Consider the following 21,763-nt stretch of genomic DNA (forward strand, 5'->3'; position numbering starts at 1 on the left):
AGGCGCACCTCAAGGATGTGTGCTTAGCCCACTGCTCTACTCTCTCTACACTCATGACTGTATGGGTAAGCATAGCTCAAATGCCATCCATAAATTCACCGATGACGCCACTGTTGTTGGTAGAACCTCAGTTGGTGATGAGGAAGCTTACAGGAGTGAGATAGATCGGCTGGTTGAGTGGTGTCGCAACAATAACCTCACACTCAATGTCAGCAAGACCAAGGAAATGATTGTGGACTTCAGGAAGGGGATGTCGGGAGACACACACCAGTCCTCATTGAGGGGTCAGTGGTGGTAAGGGTGAGCAGCTTCAATTTCCTGGGCGTCAGCATCAGAAGATCTATCCTGGGCCCAACACGTTAATGCAATCATGAAGAAGGTGTGCCAATGCCTCTCCTTTGTTAGGAGTTTGAGGAGATTTGCAATGTCAACAAAGACTCTTACAAATTTCTATAGATGTACAGTGGAGAGCATCCTGACTGGTTGCATCACAGCCTGGTATGGAGCCTCCAATGCACAGGATTGCAAGAGGGTTATAGACTCAGCCAGCTCCATCCCGGGCACAACCCTTCCCACCATCGAGGACGTCTTCAAAAGGAATTGCTTCAAGAGGACGGCATCCATCACTAAGGACCCTCACCATCCAGGACATGCTCTCTTCTCATTACTACCATTAGGGATTAGGTACAGGAGCCTGAAGACCCACACTCAACGATTCAGGAACAGCTTCTTCCCCTCCACCATCACATTTCTGAACGATCCATGAACCCATGAACAATACCTCATTATTTCTTTATTTTGCACTGTTTCCTTTTCCATGCACCCTTTTGCACTAATTATTTATTTTTATAATTTATAGATTTTTATGTCTTTGTACTGTACTACTGCCACAAAACATCAAATTTCACATCATATTAGTCACATGTACATCGAAACACACAGTGAAATACATCTTTTTGCGTAGAGTGTTCTGGGCGCAACCCGCAAGTGTCGTCACGCTTCCGGCGCCAACATAGCATGCCCACAACTTCCTAACCTGTACGTCTTTGGAATGTGGGAGGAAACCAGAGCACCTGGAGGAAACCCACGTAGACGGGGTGAATGTACAAACTCCTTACAGAGAGTGGCTGGAATTGAACCCGGGTTGCTGGTGCTATAAAGACGTTACGCTAACCGCTACACTACCGGTCCTGCCCCTACACTACCGTGTCTGCCAATCTGATTCTGATTCTTCTGATTCTGGTGTTTTCCTTTTGGTTCCAAATTCTAGATTATTAACTGAATTTAAATTCCACAGCTTCTGTGATGGGATGTGAATACAGGTCTCTACATTGTTGGTGCAGGCTCTCCAACTTCTACACTGGTGATTTAGCCACTGGATGTGGAGGCATTGGAGAGGGTGCAGAGGAGATTTACCAGGATGCTGTCTGGATTGGAGAGTATTGAATATGAGGAGAGGCTTAAGGTGCTAGGGCTTTATTCACTGGAAAGGAGGAGGATGAGAGGAGACATGATAGAGGTATATAAAATATTGAGAGGAATAGATAGAGTAGACAGTCAGCGCCTCCTTCCCAGGGCACCAATGCTCAAGACAAGAGGTCATGGCTTTAAGGTTATGGGTGGGAGGTTCAGGGGAGATGTCAGAGGGAGGTTTTTCACCCAGAGTGGTTGGTGCATGGAATGCACTGCCTGGGGTGGTGGTGGAGGCAGATACATTGAACAGGTTCAAGAGTTTGTTGGATAGGCATATGGAGGAACGTGAGATAGAGGGATATGCGGGAGGAAGGGGTTAGGTAGTGTGAGGGTGGTCTGATGGACGGCACGACACGGTGGGCCGAAAGGCCTGTTTTGTGCTGTATGGTTCTATGGTTCTATGGATACACATTACATATTTATAATGTATTCACTCACTGAAACATTAGGAAGGTAGTGGTTTTGTTCAATGTGGAGGTTAATCCTCCTGTGGTAGATATATTAATTATCTGAAACATTTAAGCTGAGTGATCCACTTGAGAAAAATGGCTAAACCAACTGACACCCAAGCCCTTGGTTTGGGAGCAAAACCATTCATTTAGAGTGACTTTTTGTTTTCCTTTGGCTTCATGTTACCTGTTGTAAAATAATAGATGTTTTTTACAAGCAAATCTTAACCAAGAATGTGAATGTTAGGATATTCATGTATTTTACTGGTGGAAGTGAACTTGAATGCAAGGCTTCCATTTCTTCTTTCAATATGTCATAGAAGGAACCATTCGGCCCACTATGTCTATGACATCTCTCAGAGCAATCCCATTAATCTCGTTCCCCAATTTATTTCTCCATAACCTACTTTCTCTTACATGCTTCTCAACTTCCCACCCACCTACACTTGAGCTAATTTACAATAGCTAATTAACCCATCAGCTACCATGTATTTGGGATGTGGGAGGAAACTGGAGCACTCAGGGGAAATCCATACAGTTACAAGGAGAATGTGCAAACTAAACCCAGGCAGTGCCAGAAGTCAGGATTGAACCTGGGTCACTGGAGATACGAGGCAGCAGCTGGACCTGCTGCACCACTCCTTTCTGATGTGGCTTTGTGTCAAGTTGAACCAAATCAGTCCTGGTGCAAGGTTTCAACCCAAAGCGTCGACAATTCCTTTCCTTCCACAGATGCTGCTCGACCTGCCGAGTCCCTCCAGCAGATTGTTTGTTGCTCCAGATTTAAGCATCTGCAGTCACTTGTGTCTCCATTGAACCAAAACTCTGTGTTCAATCATTTTGTTCACTATCTATTCTAACTACAAGATAAAGGATTGCCTGTAAAAGAAAGTAAGATTTGCATTCATTTAATGTGTTTCTTGACCGCAAAATGTTCCAGAGCACTTCACGATCAAGGAAGGGTCATCACTGTTGAAATTTAGGAAAAGTGCCAGCTATTTTTGTGCACAGCAAGCTCCCACAATGGTAAACACCAGATAGTCTATTTTCAGTGATGTTGGCTGAGAGACAAATATTGGCCCGAACATTGGTGCTAAGCCCCTGCTCTGCTTTACAAGGAGTGTTGCAGGAATGTCTTACATTCACCTGAGAGAATAGATGGGTCTTCAGTTTAACATCTCATGCACCTTTAACTATACAGAACTCGCTCAGTACTGCACTGGAGTATAGTTATAGTCCTTCAATGATATTGTTGCAAGGGGACATAGCTGCCAAATAAGGGGCCAGTAATTTAAAACCAAGGTTTTAATGGAAATTTCTTCTCTCTGAGGGTAGTGAATCTCTGGAATTCTCTGCCCCTCATGGTAGGTGGAGGCCAGATCATTTGATATATTTAAAGTGGAGATAGATAAGTATTTGAATGATCGAGGAACTGAGGGTAATGAAAACTGGTACAGAGAGGCATTTAGGCCAGTATAGATCACATTGAATGGCAGGGCAGGCTTGAGGGGCCTGGTGTCCTACTCCTGCTCCTATTTTCTTGTGTTCTTGTTTTGTTTTATTAATCTCATTCAGCACAAGTAAATACCTTCCATTTCACAATGCCGTACATGAAAAGTTTTTGAATTTAATATCAGATCCAGATTTTCAACTATGAAAATTATCAGGTATTTCCCATTAGCTATCAAAATTACATAATCATTCTTTAATTCAAACTAAATTTACAATATTGGCATGACTAACCCCTGAAATCATCATAAATTTTATCACTTGCAATTATGAAATTGTAATCCCAGTTTTCACAATTTGTTACTGATGGCTGTTGATGATGTAGAAGATGTAACACTTCTTAAAATAAAAGCAGAAAATGTTGAAAATACTCAGCAGGTCAGGCAGCATCTGTGGGAACAGGAACAGTATTAACGTTTCAGATCAAAGATTTCATTTTGATTTTGATTACAATTTTCATTTGATTTTTAAGTAACAATTACTGATTTTTTTCCATTGATTTGTAATAAAGCTTAATTAATGAGCTTACTCAATAAATATAAAGGTGATTTGGTTTTGGTTAATATCCTTCCGTAATTTCACTAAGATCATGGTGATGCACAGATGATCTTTGAAATTTCCAACTTCCTGTTATTAGTATGAGTGTTTTTATGTTTTTAATTCTCTGTTGTAGTCTGCCACCATGAAGTAAGTCATGATTGGGGTTTAATTAGAATATTGTTGCATGTAGTTTATCCTTGTTACACTGCCAAGGGCATGCAAGGACATGGGCACCCATAATAACAACCTGAAAAGTATGTGATGTGTGTGCACATTTACCCTGTAACATCAAGGATGCATATTAGTGGCTCTTCAAGAGTTGGCAAGTTTAAATTCCAACCTGCTCATTCATTCCCAAGGATCAGTTGATGCACGGCTTACGTTACTACAGTTCTGGTAACCAGTTATAAAATGGGCTCCATAAGCCATTCCCAAAGCTTTATTTATGGGACGATTGAGATTTCAAAAGCTCTTTTAACTCTGACTCTTATATTTCACCCAATAGAGTAATGGGAGAAAATAAATTTCTAACTTCGTAGAGATGAAAATATTTGCCCAGATGTCTTCTGCAAGTATGTTGTAACTGAAGATAAATATTCTCTTTAAAGCAGCCTTAAACATTCTTCTGTCTGTCAATCAGTCGACAGGTGTTGGGTAGAAATTCGTCAATCTTTACAAGTACTAAATGTGCAATATGGTAGTGTGTGTGCATTATACTCCTGATCCTAGGTCAGAATCAGAATCGGAATCAGATTTATTATCACTGACTTATATAATGTGAAATTTGTTGACTTGTGACAGCAGTACAGTGTAAAGACATAAAATTACTATAAATTACAAAAATAAATAAGAAGTGCGAAAAAGGTATAACAAGGTAGTGTTCATGGACTGTTCAGAAATCTGATGGTGGAGAGAAAGAAGCTTTTCCTGAATCATTGACTGTGGGTCTTCAGGCTCCTTTAACTCCTCTCCGATGATAGTAATGAGAAGAGGGCATGTCCTGGATGGTGAGGGTCCTTAATGATGGATGCCACCTTCTTGAGGCACCACCTCTTGAAGATGTCCTCAATGGTAACTAAATCCCTCCTCCAACCCCATACCCTCTGTTGCAGTGTGCCAGCCTCTCACTGCCAGTTCCAGCCAATCTCCTCCACAGATGCAAGGCTCTGTTGCTTCCCAAACTTAACCTCAGGTTCCACTGAAGCCAGTGAAACCAATTTTAAATGTACAATGCAATATGCATACTCCACTGTATCAGTCACTCACAAATTTCTACCCATTACGTTAGGAAGGTAGGGCTGCAGCTGCCTTGGACCCAAGACTCTGGAGTTCCCTCCCTCTTTGCCTTTCATGTCTCCAAGATGCTCCTGAAAGCCCATGTCTTTGGGCAAGCTTTTAGTCATCCATCTAATACCTCCTTATGTGGCACAGTGTGGAATACTCCTGTTGAGATATTTCTTAGGCAGTCCCATGGGGTTGAGGATAACTTACTACCACAACAGTTCTACCAATGAGCCCTATGATGAATCCTCAGGCACTACCACAGAAGGGATGGGTGATGCTTCATGGGACAGACGGGTTGCTTGGGTTGTTCCTGTTGTTTGTTCTTGGCCTTAACAGGCTCCCATTATGGAGCCTCGAAGTGCTCAGATACTCCTGAATATCTGAGCATAAGTTCTCCCTAGTTTGAGCATCTTGGGACAAACTTCCAATGTGTCATTGGACATGTTAGATTTTACATTTCATCATGGAGGTTATGAGGACATCTTTGAATTGTTTTCTCTGTTGCTTGTAAATCTCCTGCCTTTACAGAACTTGGGAGTAGAGTGCCTATTTTGGGAATCTGGTGTTGGACCTGTGAACAATGTGGCCAGCCCACCAGAGCTGGAAGAACTCTGCTCGGGGTCTTGATGTTGGGGGTGGTGGCTCAGGAGAGGACACTGATCTTGGTTCACCTCCTCGGCCGATGGATTTGGAGGAACTTATGGAGACAACATTGGTGATATCTCTCCAGTGCTTTGAGATGGTGGCTGTAGTTAGTCCATGCCTCAGAAGCAGGTAGGAAGGTGGGATCACTGGTGCCCTGTAGACCATGAGCTTGGGAACTTGTTTAAGGTCTTGAGCTTTAAACACCTTTTATCTCAGATGGCCAGAGGCTGCGATGACCGACTGAGGCAATGATGAATTTTGTAACCAATTCTGTCATCACTAAGAAGTGGCTTCTGAAATATGAGTGGTGATTTGCATTGTTCAAGGTCTCATTGTCAGAGGGTGGTGAATATGGTGGAGGGAGGACAATGGTGTGTAGTGTAACACCCATCCTTTAATATGCTACAGTGAAGGAATCAGTAATGGTTTGGAACTCAGCTTCACAAGATAGTTGCGGCCAATTAATTAACTAGAGTAGGATTAGTGATTGTAGAAGAGACCCCATAGGCTATCTGTGAATTGGAAATGACATATAGTGCAAGGCAAACAAAAAAATGTCAGCTCAAATAACTTTTAGCAAAAGTATGCTAAATTGAAGACCTGAGTTATAATATTTAGTTCACTTATAAATGGCCATTTCTTTCTCACCTTTGAGAGAAGGATTTTCTCATTATCTGAAATTTTCCACTTTGCTTTGTAAGCTGCAGGAAAGCCCCATAAATCTAATTTTCCCCACATTATCAAGTGTGAAAAGAAAATCTTTGCCCTATTTGTCAGTACAGTGCTGGGGGGTGGCGGGGGTGGGGGGGGGGGAGAGAAGTCAATCCTTAAGGACCTTACTCAGACCAACTGCTGTCATAAGGGAGACATCAAAGCCTCTTGGTGTAAATGACAGTAAAACCCCTGATAATGCGATAAGAGAGGGTCATTGAGGTAATGCCCACGCAGGCAATATTCGTGTTCATTTAGTTAGCTTGAAGGCTCTTTAATATGGCATAAATGGGCAGCACGGTGGGGCAGCAGGTAGAGTTGCTACTTCACAGTTCCAGCGACCCAAGTTCAATTCTGACCTCCCCTGCTGTCTGTGTGGAGTTTGCCCGTTCTCCCTGTGACTGTGTAGGTTTCCTCTGTGTGCTCTAGTTTCCCCCCACAACTCAAAGACATGCTGAGTGGTGGATTAATTGCACTGTAAATTGCCCCTAGTGTGTAGGTAAGAGGTAGAATCTGATGGGAATGTAGGGAGAATAAAATGGGATTAGTGCAGGGTTAGTGTAAATGGGTGGGACTCAGTGGGCTGAAGGGCTTGTTTCTGTGCTGTGACTCGAATGACACTTAAGCAAACATTTGAAGCCTCGCCACGTAAGATGTGAGGAGAGGTGACCTAAAGCTTGGTCAACGAGGTAGTTTAGAAGGAGCAGCTTAAGGAGGTAGAGAGAGTGGGAGAATTCCATGGCCTCGGGCCCAAGCATCTGTTGGTTGACGTCATCGATCTACCTCATAAATATCTGTAGGTAGATGGATGGATAGATAGATAGATGATAGATAAACTGACAGACAGTTGTAAAAGGATATTTTCCTGAAGGGGGAGGAAAGGCAAAGTGAAGAGGTCTGTACTTCTCATAGTTCTCATTCAGGTTTGAACAACTGCATGGTAGCGTAGAGGTTAGTGCAACGCTATTACAGCACCAGCGATCGGGGTTCGATTCCCATCGCTGTCTGTAAGGAGTTTGTATGTTCTCCTGTGTCTGCATGGGTTTCCTCTGGGCACTCCGGTTTCCTCCCACGTTCCAAAGATGTACAGGTAGGTTAACTTGGGTTTAAAATGGGCGGCGTGGACTTGTTGGGCTGGAAGGGCCTGTTACCACGCTGTAAATAAAATTTTTTAAAAAATTTAAAAAAAACAGGGACAGAACCGGGTTAACGGAAACCTAGGGAAAAAAAAACCTTTTACCTTATTGACTGGAGATGTAGTTGAAGGGGAGGAAATTCATCTATGCTTAATAACCTGCAGTAATGGGTTCTGCAATGCTGTAACTTCTCCAATGAACACAAATGATGACTTTGTACTGTTATATGCTACATAATGAAAACACTTTTAAAAGGAATTATAGAACAATGTTGTAAGAAAGACGATTTTACCTCCTGTACACTCATTCTCTTCCCCATATTAATAGATATAAGTTTGTGCTTTACTTTATTGCTTGGTAAATCATTGTATTCTAACTAGTTTTTCCTGCTTCCTGTTGAAATCCAAAGCACTCTGCTCATTTCTCTTCCTGGTTTCTAGGAGTTGGAGACAAACTTTAGACAGAACTGAGGCTGGTGGAGTTGTTGGGGGGAGGGTGGCGTGCACGCATAACATCAGACTAAGAGAAATTCTGCACATGTCTGAAGGCAACGGCCTGCTGGTTCCTGGGAAGTGACTTGAACTGTGCGAGTGAATTAAAGGAATACATAACAGAGCAATTCTGACAATTTGTTTTTAATGATGGAAATGTTGGGAAGTTTCAGTTGTGAGGGTTTTAATGTTGTGCAGTCAACGAGCTAAGAAGGTGCTGGTACGCAGAACTATTCAACTTAGCTTTGATCTTTTGCCTGTTGAAGCTTGTCATGCTAATGCAGTGAAACCTATGCAGTGGGTGTTCACCTGCATACATTGTTATATCATCACAGCTTCCTAGTGGATTATTTCCAACTACATTTATTTGTTGATGTGTAGAATCATATGGAGCAGAGAAGAGGTCGTTTGATCAAAGGAGATTGTCCAACTATACTCCCCTGGTTGTTCTCAATAACCTTGAACTCATCTATGTTCTATCAGTGGTGTTCCACAGGGATCTGTCCTGGGACCACTGCTCTTCGTGATTTTTTTAAATGACTTGGATGAGGATGTGTAAGGGTGGGTTAGTAAGTTTGCAGATGACACGAAGGTTGGTTGTGTTGTGGATAGTGTAGAAGGTCGCTGTAGGTTACAACAGGACATTGATAGGATGCAGAGTTGGGCTGAGAAGTAGCAGATGAAGGTCAATCCGGAAAAGTGTGAAGTGATACACTTTGGAAGACCGAATTTGAAGGCAAAATACAAGGTTAATGGCAGGACTCTTAGCAGTATGGAGGAACAGAGGGATCTTGAGGTCCACGTCCATAGATCCCTCAAAGGTTGCGCGCAGGTTGATAGGGTTGTTAAGAAGGTGTATGGTGTGTTGACCTTCATTTGTCGGGGTATTGAGTTCAAGAGCTGCCAGGTAATGTTGCAGCCCTATAAAACTCTGGTTAGACCACACTTGGAGTATTGTGTGCAGTTCTGGTCGCCTCATTATAGGAAGAATATTGAAGCTTTAGAGAGCGTCCAGAGGAGATTTACCAGGAAGCTGCCTGGGTTGGAGAGCATGCCTTATGAGGATAGGTTGAGCGAGCTAGGGCTTTTCTCTTTGTAGCGAAGGAAGATGAGAGGTGATTTGATAGAGGTGTACAAGATGATAAAAGGAATAGATTGCGTGGACAGTCGGAGACTTTTTCCCTGGGCGAAAATGGCTAATTCGAGGGGGCATCATTTTAAGGTGATTGGAGGAAGGAATAGGGGGATGTCAGAAGTAAGTTTTTTTACATGATAGTGGTGGGTGCATGGAACACACTGCTGGCAGAGGTTGTGGGGCAGATACATTAGGGATATTTAAGAGACTTTTAAATAGCTTCATGAATGAAAGGAAAATGGAGGGCTATGTGGGAGGGAAGGGTTAGATGGATCTCAGAGCAGGATAAAATGTCGGCACAACATCGTGGGCCAAAGGGCCTGTACTGTGCTGTAATGTTCTATGTTATTCTGTGCTGCTCATCTTTCTTAAACTGAGATCCAGTATGCTTTTGAAAGTTCATATTGAATCTGCTTCTACCACCCTTTCAGGTAGTGCATTACAGGTCAGGATACACTGTACATAAATAGGACATGTAATGCTGTGACAAGGAAAATTCAGGATGTCCCGTATGACAATCACCAATTTTTACAGATGCACCGTAGAAAGCATCCTATCCAGATGCATCACAGCTTGGTATGGCAACTGCTCTGCCCAAGACCGCAAGAAATTGCAGAGAGTTGTGAACACAGCCCAGTCTATCATGCAAAACAGCCTCCCCTCCATTGACATTGTCTACACCTCCCACTGCCTCGGGAAAGCAGCCAACATAATCAAAGACCCCTCCCATTCCAGTCATTCTCTCTTTTCGCACCTTACGTCAGGCAGAAGATACAAAGATTGAGAACACGTACTGCCAGGCTCATGGACAGCTTCTATCCAGCTGTTATAAGACTCTTGAAGAGACCTCTTGTCTAATAAAGATGAACTTCTGATCTCTCAATCTACCTCATCATGGTCCTTGCACTTCATTTGCCTACCTGCTCTGCACTTTCTCTGTAACTCTAGCACTATATTATGCATTCTGTTATTGCTTTTCCTTTTTACTACCTCAATGAACCTATGTATGGAATGATCTGTCTGGATGGTATACAAACAAATGCTTTTCACTGGATCTCAGTACATGTGGCAAAAATAAACTAATTACCCACTAATTAAGTGAAGTTTCAACCATCATGGAAAAGAATTATAAATTCCACAGAACTTGCTTAAAAACAACTAAGTTTTTTGGTTGTTGAGTACAAATGGACATGTTAGGTTCTAGACGCTGACATTGCAGAAGTATAGAAACAGAGAAGCACAGAAAATGAGGGCAGGAGTAGGCCATTCAGCCCTTTGAGCCCGCTGCACCATCCAACACCATCATGGCTGATCATCCACCTCAATACCTTGTTTCCACCTTCTCCCCATATCCTTTGGACCTTTTGTCATTAAGAAATATATCTACCTCCTTTTAGAATGTATTTAATGACTTGGCTTCCACTGCCTTCTTTGGCAGAGAATTCCACAGATTCCCCAGCCTGGGTGAAGGAACTTCACTTGATCTCGAGGATGTGATCCCTGGACTTCCAGCCATTGGAAATATTCTCCCTGCCTTTGCTCTGTCCATCCTGTTAGAACTTTATAGATTTCTCTGACACCACTCTTGTTCTTCTATACTCTGGTGAATGTCGGTCTAACCAACCCTATTTTTCTTCAGTCCTTTCACCCCAAGAGTCTGTTTAGTAAACACTTGTTATGGCAGCTCTGAGACAACATCTTTCCTCAGATAAGCAGACCAAAACTGCATGCAAAACCCCAGGTGTGGTTGGAAATAAAAACTGCAGATGTTGCAGTCTTCCAGGAATTATTATTCCAGTTATGATTTCACCAAGGTCTTATACAGCTGCTGCAAGATATCCTTGCTTCCATACTCAAATCTTCTTGCAAAGAAGGTCAATATACAGCTGAATGCTTGCTTTCAGTGACTGTTGTCCAAGGACTCCCAGGTCTTGTTCCACCATCAGCTGTCTCCATAGCTTTGTGCTGGGTTACCACAATGGACCAGATCATGCAGACCCTGAATTGCTGCCTGCTCCCTCCCCAACACCTTGTCTGTGACATGGATGCTAAGGACAAATCTTGCTGGCCCAAAACATACCAGCATCCACTGGCAGTGCAGTCACAAGGTCACACTCGCAAAACATCTCTAACAGCCTTAGACAACTGGTAAAGTCGCACATCCAGCTTTCCCAGCTGCAAAAACTATGAGTGTTTTTTAATACTTACCTTCCCCTTGTTACCTTATCCTTTGGCCTGTGATCTCCACTGAAAATAGTGAAGTCTCGCATTGTGAACTAGATATGACTGGCACAGTATCCAAGATTTGATTCTACAGTGGAAAGGTTGGTGTCTCAGCGGGACTGGTCAGTAGAGCCGACTGACATACTCTCTGCTTCAAACCAGTCAATGTCTGGAACTTGCATGTTTGATGGAAGCCAGGACAAACTGCTGTTGACTGACTGTCATTTGTCAATACAAGAACAAGGAGGTGTTCTCCAACTTTATAGAATATTGGTCAGCCTCAGCTGGAGTACTGTATGCAGTTCTGGTCACCACTCTAGAGGAAGGATGTGATTGTGCAGGAGAGGGTGCAGAGAAGATTCATCAGAACATCGCCTGGGATGGACTGTTCTGGTTTTGAGGAGAGACTGGAGAGGCTAGGTCTGTTTTCCCTGGCATGGAGGAGGTTAAGAGGGGACATGATTGAGGTATAGAAAGCTAATGAGGGATAGATAGGATAGACTGCAGGAAACTTTACCCCATATCAGAGGTAGATAAAAATAGAGGTCAGAGATTTAGGATAAAGTGTGAGAGATTTAGAGGTAATCTGAGGGGGACCTTGTTTTTACCCAGACAGTGGTGTGTACCTGGAAGGCACTGCCTGAGAGAGTGGTGGAAGCAGAGTCGCTGACGGCATTTAAAACGTATCTAGATGAGCACTTGATTCACCAAGGTATAGAAGGCTGCAGGCCGAGTGCTGGAGATTGGGATTGTTATGGATGGGTGCCCACTGGTCAGAATGGATATGGTAGGCCGAATGGCCTGTTTCCATGCTGTGTGACCCTATGATTTAAATGGTTAAATGCTGTCTGTTCTGTTTGGAATTAGCCAGTGAAATCTGACCCAAAGTTACTGTGGCCTTTTCGTACCTCTGTTCAACCACATGGGCTAACTATCCAGGGAAGGTAGCAAACACATTATTAAAACATGAGCAAGAAATTCTGTCAGAAATTTATGTACACGGTGTACAGAGTGTTATTTTGAAACAGTAGTCTTTACAAAGACAAGGATTCAAATCAAAGTATAGCCTGTTTTCAGCATTTTATTTATTTAAGCACTTTTGTTGTTGGTGAAATCAATTTCATTGATCCTACTTTTCATTTATTCACTGCTATTTCTCAGTGTTCTCATTAGTAGTCATACAATAATACAGCATGGAAACAGACCTTTTGGCCCAACTCATCCATGCTAGCCAAGATGCCCATCTAAGCTAATCCCATTTGCCCCTGTTTGGCCCATATCCATCTAAACCTCTCCTATCCATGAACCTGTTCAATTGTCTTTTAGATGTTGTTATTGTACGTGCTTCAACCACTTCCTCTGGCAGCTTGTTCCATATCTGCACCACCCTTTGCGTGAAGAAGTTGCCCCTCAGGTCCCTTTGAAATCTTTCCCCTCCAACCTATGCTTTCCAGATTTTGATTCCCTGGGAAAAAGACTGTGCTTTCACCTTATCTATGCCAGTCATGATTTTATACACCTCTATAAGGTCACCCCTCAGTCTCCTACGTTCCAAAGAATAAAGTCCTAGCCTGCCCAACCTCTCCCTATAACTCTGGCAAGATTCTCGTAAATCTTCCCTGAACTCATTCCATTAGGAAGGACACAGGCACTTCCTGCACTTGTACAGAAAGTGTACTATCAGGCGCCTCAATAGCCCCTTGTAAAAAGCCAATAGACTCCTGCAAACACATCACATTTGAAAGGAGAGCCCAGACAACTAGCACCCTTCAGCACTAATCATTGAATATGTTTATAGAATTGCAGTATATTCAAAGAAAACTTACTTGAAATTTTGGAAGCCAAGACTACATCAAACAAGCTTGCCAAATACTAACTTGTCATTACTTGCCTTCATTGTCAGATTTTTTATATTTATTTGCAGGGGAAGGATGATTTGTAGTTTCTCACTAACAGTGATGATGTATCCTGACCATGTGAATGACACATTCTCAGAAGAAGGTCTTTGACCACATCTATTAATTGAGGCTCACCATTTACGCTGTTGCTTTAAAACTATGTCAAGCACTGCATTTCCACTGAACCTGGGAATCGCTGACATGCAACACTCATTAGAAAAGCCATTGAACTCACCATCTCCCCACTTCCTTATTTTACATAACTACATGGAATGCATGCCAAGTGCTTTAAGCTGTCTTGCCTGATGTAAAATAGTAAATGACAATAATTTGATGCAGGTACATGCTGCAAACTTACCAGAATTTGCAATGAGCTTCAAAGTGCCTATGAACAGTGACTAATCAAATACATATGGGTGTGGGGGGGGTGGTGGGTGTTGGGGGGGGGTCTTCTTTATCTCACTAGGTGGCAGTGTATGACTACATCTGTAATGATGAGCTCACCGAACGTCTGTCCCATGGCTGTGGACCCCAAGAACAGAATCAAACCCCTGGATCGGAGCCTCGCCAGGAAGATATCACCACTCATGTGTCCATCTACACCGTACACCTCAGCGGCGTACAAGAGCTGTACAGGCATTTCCTTCGGCTGCCTAGTGGTGCCATTGTTGAGGTATTTAAAGAGAATATGTTTTATAATCTTATTTAAAGGCCGTTTGAAATTGAAGCATAAATGGTTAAGCTTCGAACGTGTTGCCTGCATTTCAACATACAGTTTTAACCCTTATTTTCTATCCCCTTACACTCAGTATCTTGGTAAAAGCACAATTTGCATGAAAATGGTTTGGTTGTCAAGTGACACAAGTAACTCTGTCTTTTAGTGCTCAAAAGAATATTCCTCACCAATATATCTCCACTCTCTTTATGAACAGTAGTGAGTTTATAATGATTCTCTCCTGCAAATTATTATAGGTTTTTTGCTTTTCTTTCACCACTGTTGAAATGCTATGACAGCACTCCACCCATCAAGTTACAGAACAATGCTTGTCAGCGGCAGTAAATAGCAAGTAATCTGCCACACAGATTTCATGTCATGAATTTCCATACCTCCAAATATTTCTTTATAATTGCTCAGTCACAGAAGAGAGAACCTGGGCACTTCAGGAAGCGCTGTAGCTTTGTGAGACACAGAAATTAAAAGGGAGTGGTTTAGTTTCTGTCTGAGTGCAGGGAGCCTCCCCACCCGAGGCCTGCTTAAAGAACCAAAGCAACTTAGTGGTGCGTTCCCTGGCCGCAGCCTGTCCCAATAACCAGAGGAGCGTAGTCCCTGCTGTAATGGTGAAAAATATGCACAGCAAGATCCCACGTATTCATAGAATAGGGCCTTCTGGTTTGGTATAATTTCCTGGCTTTTGTATGGTGCTTTGATTTATATCACTCTGGATCCCAGGAGTTTATTAACTCCTTGTTAGCTGTTGCACCTTGTGAGTTTCCTTTAGCGATAGAGCTGCAAACAGGACATGCTTTAATGGAGCAAGTGACAAGCAGTATCTGAGTATAATGCTTCAGAGTCATACAATGTTGAACAGTCCACTGTTATCCTGCAAGGTTTGTGCACAAACACATCTCAATTTCCATCTCCTTAAAAAATTCCGGCAGTTAACTTCCATCATCTCTCCTCATTTTCCCTGCCTTACACTTCTCTGTGTGGAACTTCATCCTTCCATTCCTCCCTTATGTCCTCTTGAAGTCCATTGCTCTGTCCCTCACTCTTTACAACAATTCTAGGTTTTGTGTTATCTGTAAATTTTACTAATGTTGATTGAGAGTTCAATAATAGCCAAGGCAAAAAGGATAAGTTCCCTTTGAAATAGTGCCATAGGATTTTTTTTACATTCACTTAAAAAAAGTAGGTGGAGCCTCAGTTCAGCTTCTCACCTGAATGATGATAGTTCAGCACTCTCTCATCCTGGGTTGCGTGGTAAGTTTTGAAGCCTAAGTTTCCTGGTGTGAGACTTGGACCCACAAACCTCTTACTTAGAGGCAAGAGTGCTAACCACTAAGCAGCAGCTGATCTACAAAATGACAAGGATTTGCCAAGGAAAAGTAGATTGGGTTTAGTAACCCACTGTAGACCAGAAAAGCATCTTAATGATAACATGGAAGAGTAAAATCACAGTGTCTACAACCATGGGTAATGCTAATTCAAACTGATGCAGCACAGCAGCCTGGGTTTTGTGGTTAGTGATGACTCAGCAGCATTCTTTATTCACCTCGATAAAAGCTGCACATTTTACCTTCAGCAATCTTCACAGCTTGAACTATTGGACAAAGCACTGGAAGACTTTTTCCGCACCCACTCCAAATGCGGTATGGTGGTGTAGTTAAAGACACAGGAGACTGCAGATGCTGGAATCTGGAGCAACAAACAAGAAGCTGGAAGAACTCAGTGGGTCAGGCAGCATCTGCGGAGGGAAATGAACAGTCAAGACCCTTTATTTGGACTGAAAGACAGAGGGGAGATAGCAAGTCTAAAGAGGTGAGGGGAAGGGGTGGAATGAGAGCTGACAGGTGATAGGTGGATCCAGGTGAGGAAGGGTGATAGGCAGAAGGAGGAGGGGAGATTGGAAATAGTGACTGGGAGGTGATGGGTGGAGGCAACAAAGGGCTGCAGATGATGGAATCTGATAGGAAAGGAATGTGGAGCATGGAGTCAAATAAGGGAGGTGGGGAGGGCAGATGGGAAAAATGAGAGGAAGGGATCCAGTGAGAGGAGTGTGTGTGTGGTAGGAAGATGGAGTGGACGGAGGAGGGGAAAGAAACAGGATGATGGGGGGGGGGGGCTGGGTGGGTGTAGAAGGAAGTGGGTAGATCAGGAGAAGAGACAAAGGGGACTGAGGGGGGAGCAGTTTACCTGAAAATGGAGAATTAACTGTTCATGCCATCGGGTTGTAGGCCACCCAGATGGTGGTGTAGTTAGTAGAGCTCTGCCTCACATCTCCAGTGACCCAGGTTTGATCCTGACCATGGGCCGGTCAGTGTTTAGTTTGCACATTCACCCTGCGACCGTGTGTGTTTCCCCCCTGGGTGCTCTGGTTTTCTCCTGTATCCCAACGACATGCACCTTAGTAGATTAATTGTCCACTGTAGATTGCCCCTGGTGTGTAGGAGAGTGGTAGAACCTGGGAGATAGTTGATGGAGTGTGCGGAGAATAAAATGGGATCAGTGTAAGTGGGTGCTTGATAGTCGGCTAAAGGGCTTGTTTTCATGACTTTAAACGTGACATCACACGGTTGAGCCTGACTCAATCAGACAATAGTCCAGGACACATGTAGACTTGGCATGAATGGCACAGGAAAGCAAACTATGTTTAAACTTACTTAAAACATTTAAAAACTTTCAAAAATGTTGAAGCATTTTTAAACACTTCCGTCAGCCGTTCTATTCCATTTAAATATCCTTCCAGGATGTGACAGGCTCTTTTTGTGCAGTTACAACAGGTGCAAAATCATTAGGCAAGTTCTCATTGATTTCAACTTCAAAGCCTGCAGAATTGCATCACATTACTGGCAATTACACTGCAGTGGACCATCCGTGTTCCGAAATGCAGCAGTCGCTGCGAGTTCTGCCTAGTAACGATAGCAAAGGCTGGCGGTTTCACCATTGTTGCAGTTGCAGTGTCCAGGCGATTTACTTCCATCCGCATGAATGAGTGACTTCCTAACTGGCATCGCCAAACTAAGGGTGAAAACCTGTGCAACTCCCAGGAGATGGGTGGGGTGTAGGAGGCATTGGATTTCTGTGAAAATTGGCTGCATCTGGCTGTTTTATTTTTTAAAAGTTCTATCAAATTGCAGAGGATAAGGTTACCTTAAAGTTAGCTTTAAAAGTTAGCAGAAATGTTGATGAAATCTGAAACCCCAAGAGTTATAGCATCAATAAGTCAGAGTGCACCTGATATAACAACAAATTACAGGACAAATGCACATTATTCCCTGCATTTTATATGAGGTTCGCACTGTGGTACACAGTCTTCTGGAACCATCAACAATTAATCTGTTGCTCCCCTGATCTCCTTGGAATATAAAACCAATGGTGGTCTGTTCCTGAAAGTGTTGTACAATATAATGTTACAAGCTGGGCCAACTCAAAAAAATAGTCACTTTATCCTGCTAAATAGGCACAGTGGAGAAGACTATGTTTCCTCAATCCTGTCTTGCTGTTGGTATGGACACCCAGTACATAGGAGCGAGCATTTGGGAGACCGGCAGGATGGATGGGGATTTGCCGGCCGCTGCGGGGCTGCAGGCATCTTCTGCCGGGTGGGAACGGGAGCGGGACATTTTTGTGTGCCTTCTCTTCACACAACCCCCACCTCCGAGCCGCAATAATCTGGAGCTGGGTTGAGCCAAGCAGAGCTGGGAGCACTGCGCAGACTCAATCACTCACTGAGTCAGTGAGAGCGGCTGATGGCTGCTTATCCTGCGCCCGCTCGCTCTCCCGTCACGGCTGTTTCTGTTCATTTCCGACTTACGGACACTTCAGTTTACAAACAGTTTACAGGAACGGAGCCCTGTTGTAACCTGGAGACTTCCTGTAAGATAGTGGCTGATCTGTATCCTCCCTCCAACCCAAAGCGTCAACAATTTCTTTTCTTCCACAGATGCTGTTCAACCTGTTGAGTTCTTCCAGCAGATTGTTTGGTGCTCCAGATTCCAGCATCTGCAGTCTCTTGTGTCTCCATCCATTCACATTGGCTTCATATCGCTTAATACCTTTGACTAAGATAAAGCTCTCAATCTCAGATTCAAATTATTGGAATGCATTTCCACACACAGGTGCCACCAACTCTGAACTTTAGCATGATTACAAAAGCCCTAAATCTGCCCAGCACTTCCTTGTAAGCAACAAACCACTGGAGGAGCTCAGTGGGTCAGGCAGCATCTGTGGAGGGAAATGGACAGTCAATGTTTCAAGCTGAGACCCTTCATCTGGACTTGTTTGGACTGATTTGTCCATTTCCCTCCACAGTTTCTGCTCGACCCACTGAATTCTTCCAGCAGTTTGTTTTTCACTCCAGATTCTAGCATCGGCAGTCTCTTGTGTCTCCATTTCTTTACAAGATTTGGCTTATTGTAAGTGCATTGATGAAAACTTCTGGAGAATTCACAGAGAGAAAGCAAAATTATGTCCATCTCTGATTGTGCTTGGGATGGTGGGTCACCTTCATGAAGTCCTCCAGCTGAAGGCAGTCCTGTACTTATGTTCTGGGAGGGGTGTCACCATGCACCTGCATCCCTTTTCCTTTCAGTTGGGAGAGATGGCATATCATTGGTAATTAGTTTATTATTGTCACATGTACCGAGATACAGTGAAAAGCTTTTGTTTGCCTGTCATTCAGACAGATCATTCCAAACATTTCATAGAGGTAGTACAAAAGGAAAAAAAAAACAGAATGCAGAATATGGTACATTCTGTTTTATTTTCCTTTTGTAGAAAGTGCAGTGCCTGCAGACAAACAAGGTGCAGGGGCCAAAACGAAGTGGGTTGAGAGATCAAGAGTTCACCTTTATCATAGAAGAGGTCCGTTCAAGAGTAGAAGCTGTCCTTGAGCCTGGTGGTACGTGTTTTCAAGCTTTTGTATCTTCTGTCTGATGGAAGGGGCGGAGAAGAGAGAATGACCAGAGCGGGAGGGGTCCTTGATTATGTTGGCTGCTTTCCCGAGGCAGCGGGGTGTAGACGGAGTTGATGGAGGGGAGGTTGGTTTGCGTGATGGACTGGGCGTATTCACAACTCTCTGCAGTTTCTTGTGGTCTTCTTTAACAGAACCTCCCATAGAGAGCATCCTGTCTGGATGCATCACAACTTGGGATGGTCTTGGGCAGAGCAGTTGCCATCCCAAGCTGTGATGCATCCAGATCGAATGCTGTCTGTGGGCGGTTCTGTTAAAGAAGCATTTACTCCACCTGTATTTGGAGTAAAACCTCTATTGTTTCATGCTAAAAATCCACTGAGCCATTGGACCTCCAGGGAACAGATGTCAATGGGAAACACACTGATTTTCCAGTTTTGTTTGCTCTGTTCCTCCAAAAATAGACATACCAATTCTCGAGAGGTTATCAATAATCAAGCTTGGAAATAATTAGCTTCAGAGAAGCTGACAAGATGAGGGAGTCAGCCAAATTACCAGAGGCATTCAAAATGACACGCGTGCCCAAGCTTAGTCGGGATGAATGGCTTTGTACTGATCCTAATTCACTCCCTCGTCATGGTTAGATATTGCAGTTCCTCCCTGTGGATCCATCTTTAGAACTTTCTTTAAGTGGTTCAACACGCAGAGGCAGAAATCTCCCTCCACTTCCAGCTCTGTTGGGTAGGGTTGGGGGAATGATTTTAAAATGCAGCCTTCCCATTCATCAGGGGAGAGGGCCCCTTAAGACCACACAGTGCAGCTGTTGTTTGTGAAGGACCAAAGACCATTTCCCCCTGAATTGGCAGCAAGGGCTTGAGTATGTTGGGCAGACTCTGACGTTGATGTGGATTTCTAGGTCTAAATAGAGAGAGTGGTCATTCCTCCCCTTCCCTCCTCCACCTCCTCTTTGGAGCAAGCATTAACCAGCACAACCAGTCGTCCTTGAAGGGGCCTATGGTACCTGCTGAGCAAAGGCTATAACTCATAGAGTTGTACAGCATAGAAGCAGGCCCCTCAGCCCACCATGTCTATGCCTAAGATCATGCCTATCTAACTAATCCCACTTGCCTGCATTAGTTCCATAGCCCTCTCTGCCCTGCTCATTCAAGTACCCGTCCAGATGCCTCTTAAATGTTGTTGCTGTTCCTGCCTCCATCACCTCCTCCGGCAGGTCATTCCAGATGCCAACTTATTTTTTTATCCATTCAAGGGATGTGGACTTCGCAGGCTGAGCCAGCATTAATTGCCCATCCCTTGTTGCCCTTGAAAAGGTGGTGGTGAGCTGCCTTCTTGAGCCGTTTCAGTCCTTGAGGTGTCGGTATACCCACAGTGCTGATAAAAGAGGGAGTTCCAGGATGTTGACCCAACAACGGGTGAAGGAACGATGATATATTTCCAAGTGTGGCTTGGAGGGCAACTTCCAGGTGGTGTGTTCCCATGTTTTTGCTGCCCTTGTGCTTTAAGCTGCTCAAGGTCGTGGGTTTGGAAAGTGTTGTCTAAGGAGTCTTGGTGAGTTGTTGCAGTACATCCTGTAGAAGGTGCAAACTGCTGTGACTGTGCATCAGTAGTGGAGTGAGTGAATGGTTATGGATAGGGTGCCTATCAAGGGAGCTGTTTTGTCTTGTATGGTGTTGACCTTCTTGAGTGTTGTTGAAGCTGCACTCATGCAGGCAGGTAGAGAGTACTGCTTTGTGTGAAAAATTTACCCCTCATTTTCCCCATAAACCTCCTCCCGCTCACAAACCTCAGACTTTTTCCCAGGACGACAATTTTGTGATTGGAGGAAGGTATAAGGGGGATGTCAGCGGTAAGTTTTTTTACACAGAGAGTGGTGGGTGCGTGGAATGCACTGCCGGCAGAGGTTGTAGGGGCAGATAAATTAGGGACATTTAAGAAGCTCTTCGATAGGCACATGAATGACAGAGAAATGGGGAGCTATGTGGGAGGGAAGGGTTAGATAGATCTTAGAACAGGATAAAATGCCGGCACAATATTGTGGGCCAAAGGGCCTGTACTGTGCTGTAGTGTTCTATGTTCTATGCCCTATGCCCTCTAATTTTAGACATTCCTGTCATGGGAAAGGCCATGTGATGATTGGGTGAGTAAATACACATCACCATAGTGCCTGTTTGGCTAGGGCAGGCGATGGGAAGTATAGTTCTGGGAAGGAGGCCTCAGCATCAGGCTACATCCCATTATTCACAGCCCAGTTAAAGCCAAAATTATTCACAATAAGGCCATACATGCCATGAGCCCTGTGAATGGACATTCTGTAGTAAAGAAATGAGTGCTGAGTATTGGTTTATTATTGTCACATGTACTAAGATACAGTGAAAAGATTTTATTTTGCGTGCCACCCAGACAGATTATGCCATGCATAATTACATCGAGGTAGTGAAAAGGAAAACAGAATGCAGACCATAGTATTGCAGAGAAAGTGCGGTGCAGGTAAACAAACAGTGCAAGGGCCATGACGAGGTAGATTGGGAGATCAAGAGTTCATTACTCATTGTATGAGAGGTCCTTTCAAGAATCTGATAACAGTGGTATAGAAGCTGTCCTTGAGTCCGGTGATT

At 43.7% G+C, this 21,763-nt stretch overlaps 1 protein-coding gene across 1 annotated transcript in view; it reads left to right on the forward strand.

The window, feature by feature from the left end:
* The window catches only part of ofcc1 (orofacial cleft 1 candidate 1), a 118,585-nt gene that overhangs the window by 41,752 nt on the left and 55,070 nt on the right, over positions 1 to 21,763 (forward strand). The window contains exon 5 of the mRNA XM_052023530.1: positions 13,961 to 14,167. Within this exon, the coding sequence (XP_051879490.1) occupies positions 13,961 to 14,167 (207 nt within the window). The remainder of the gene's footprint in view (positions 1 to 13,960; positions 14,168 to 21,763) is intronic.

The sequence above is a fragment of the Pristis pectinata genome, chromosome 9 (genome assembly GCF_009764475.1).
Source record: "Pristis pectinata isolate sPriPec2 chromosome 9, sPriPec2.1.pri, whole genome shotgun sequence".
NCBI classification, from domain to species: domain Eukaryota; kingdom Metazoa; phylum Chordata; class Chondrichthyes; order Rhinopristiformes; family Pristidae; genus Pristis; species Pristis pectinata.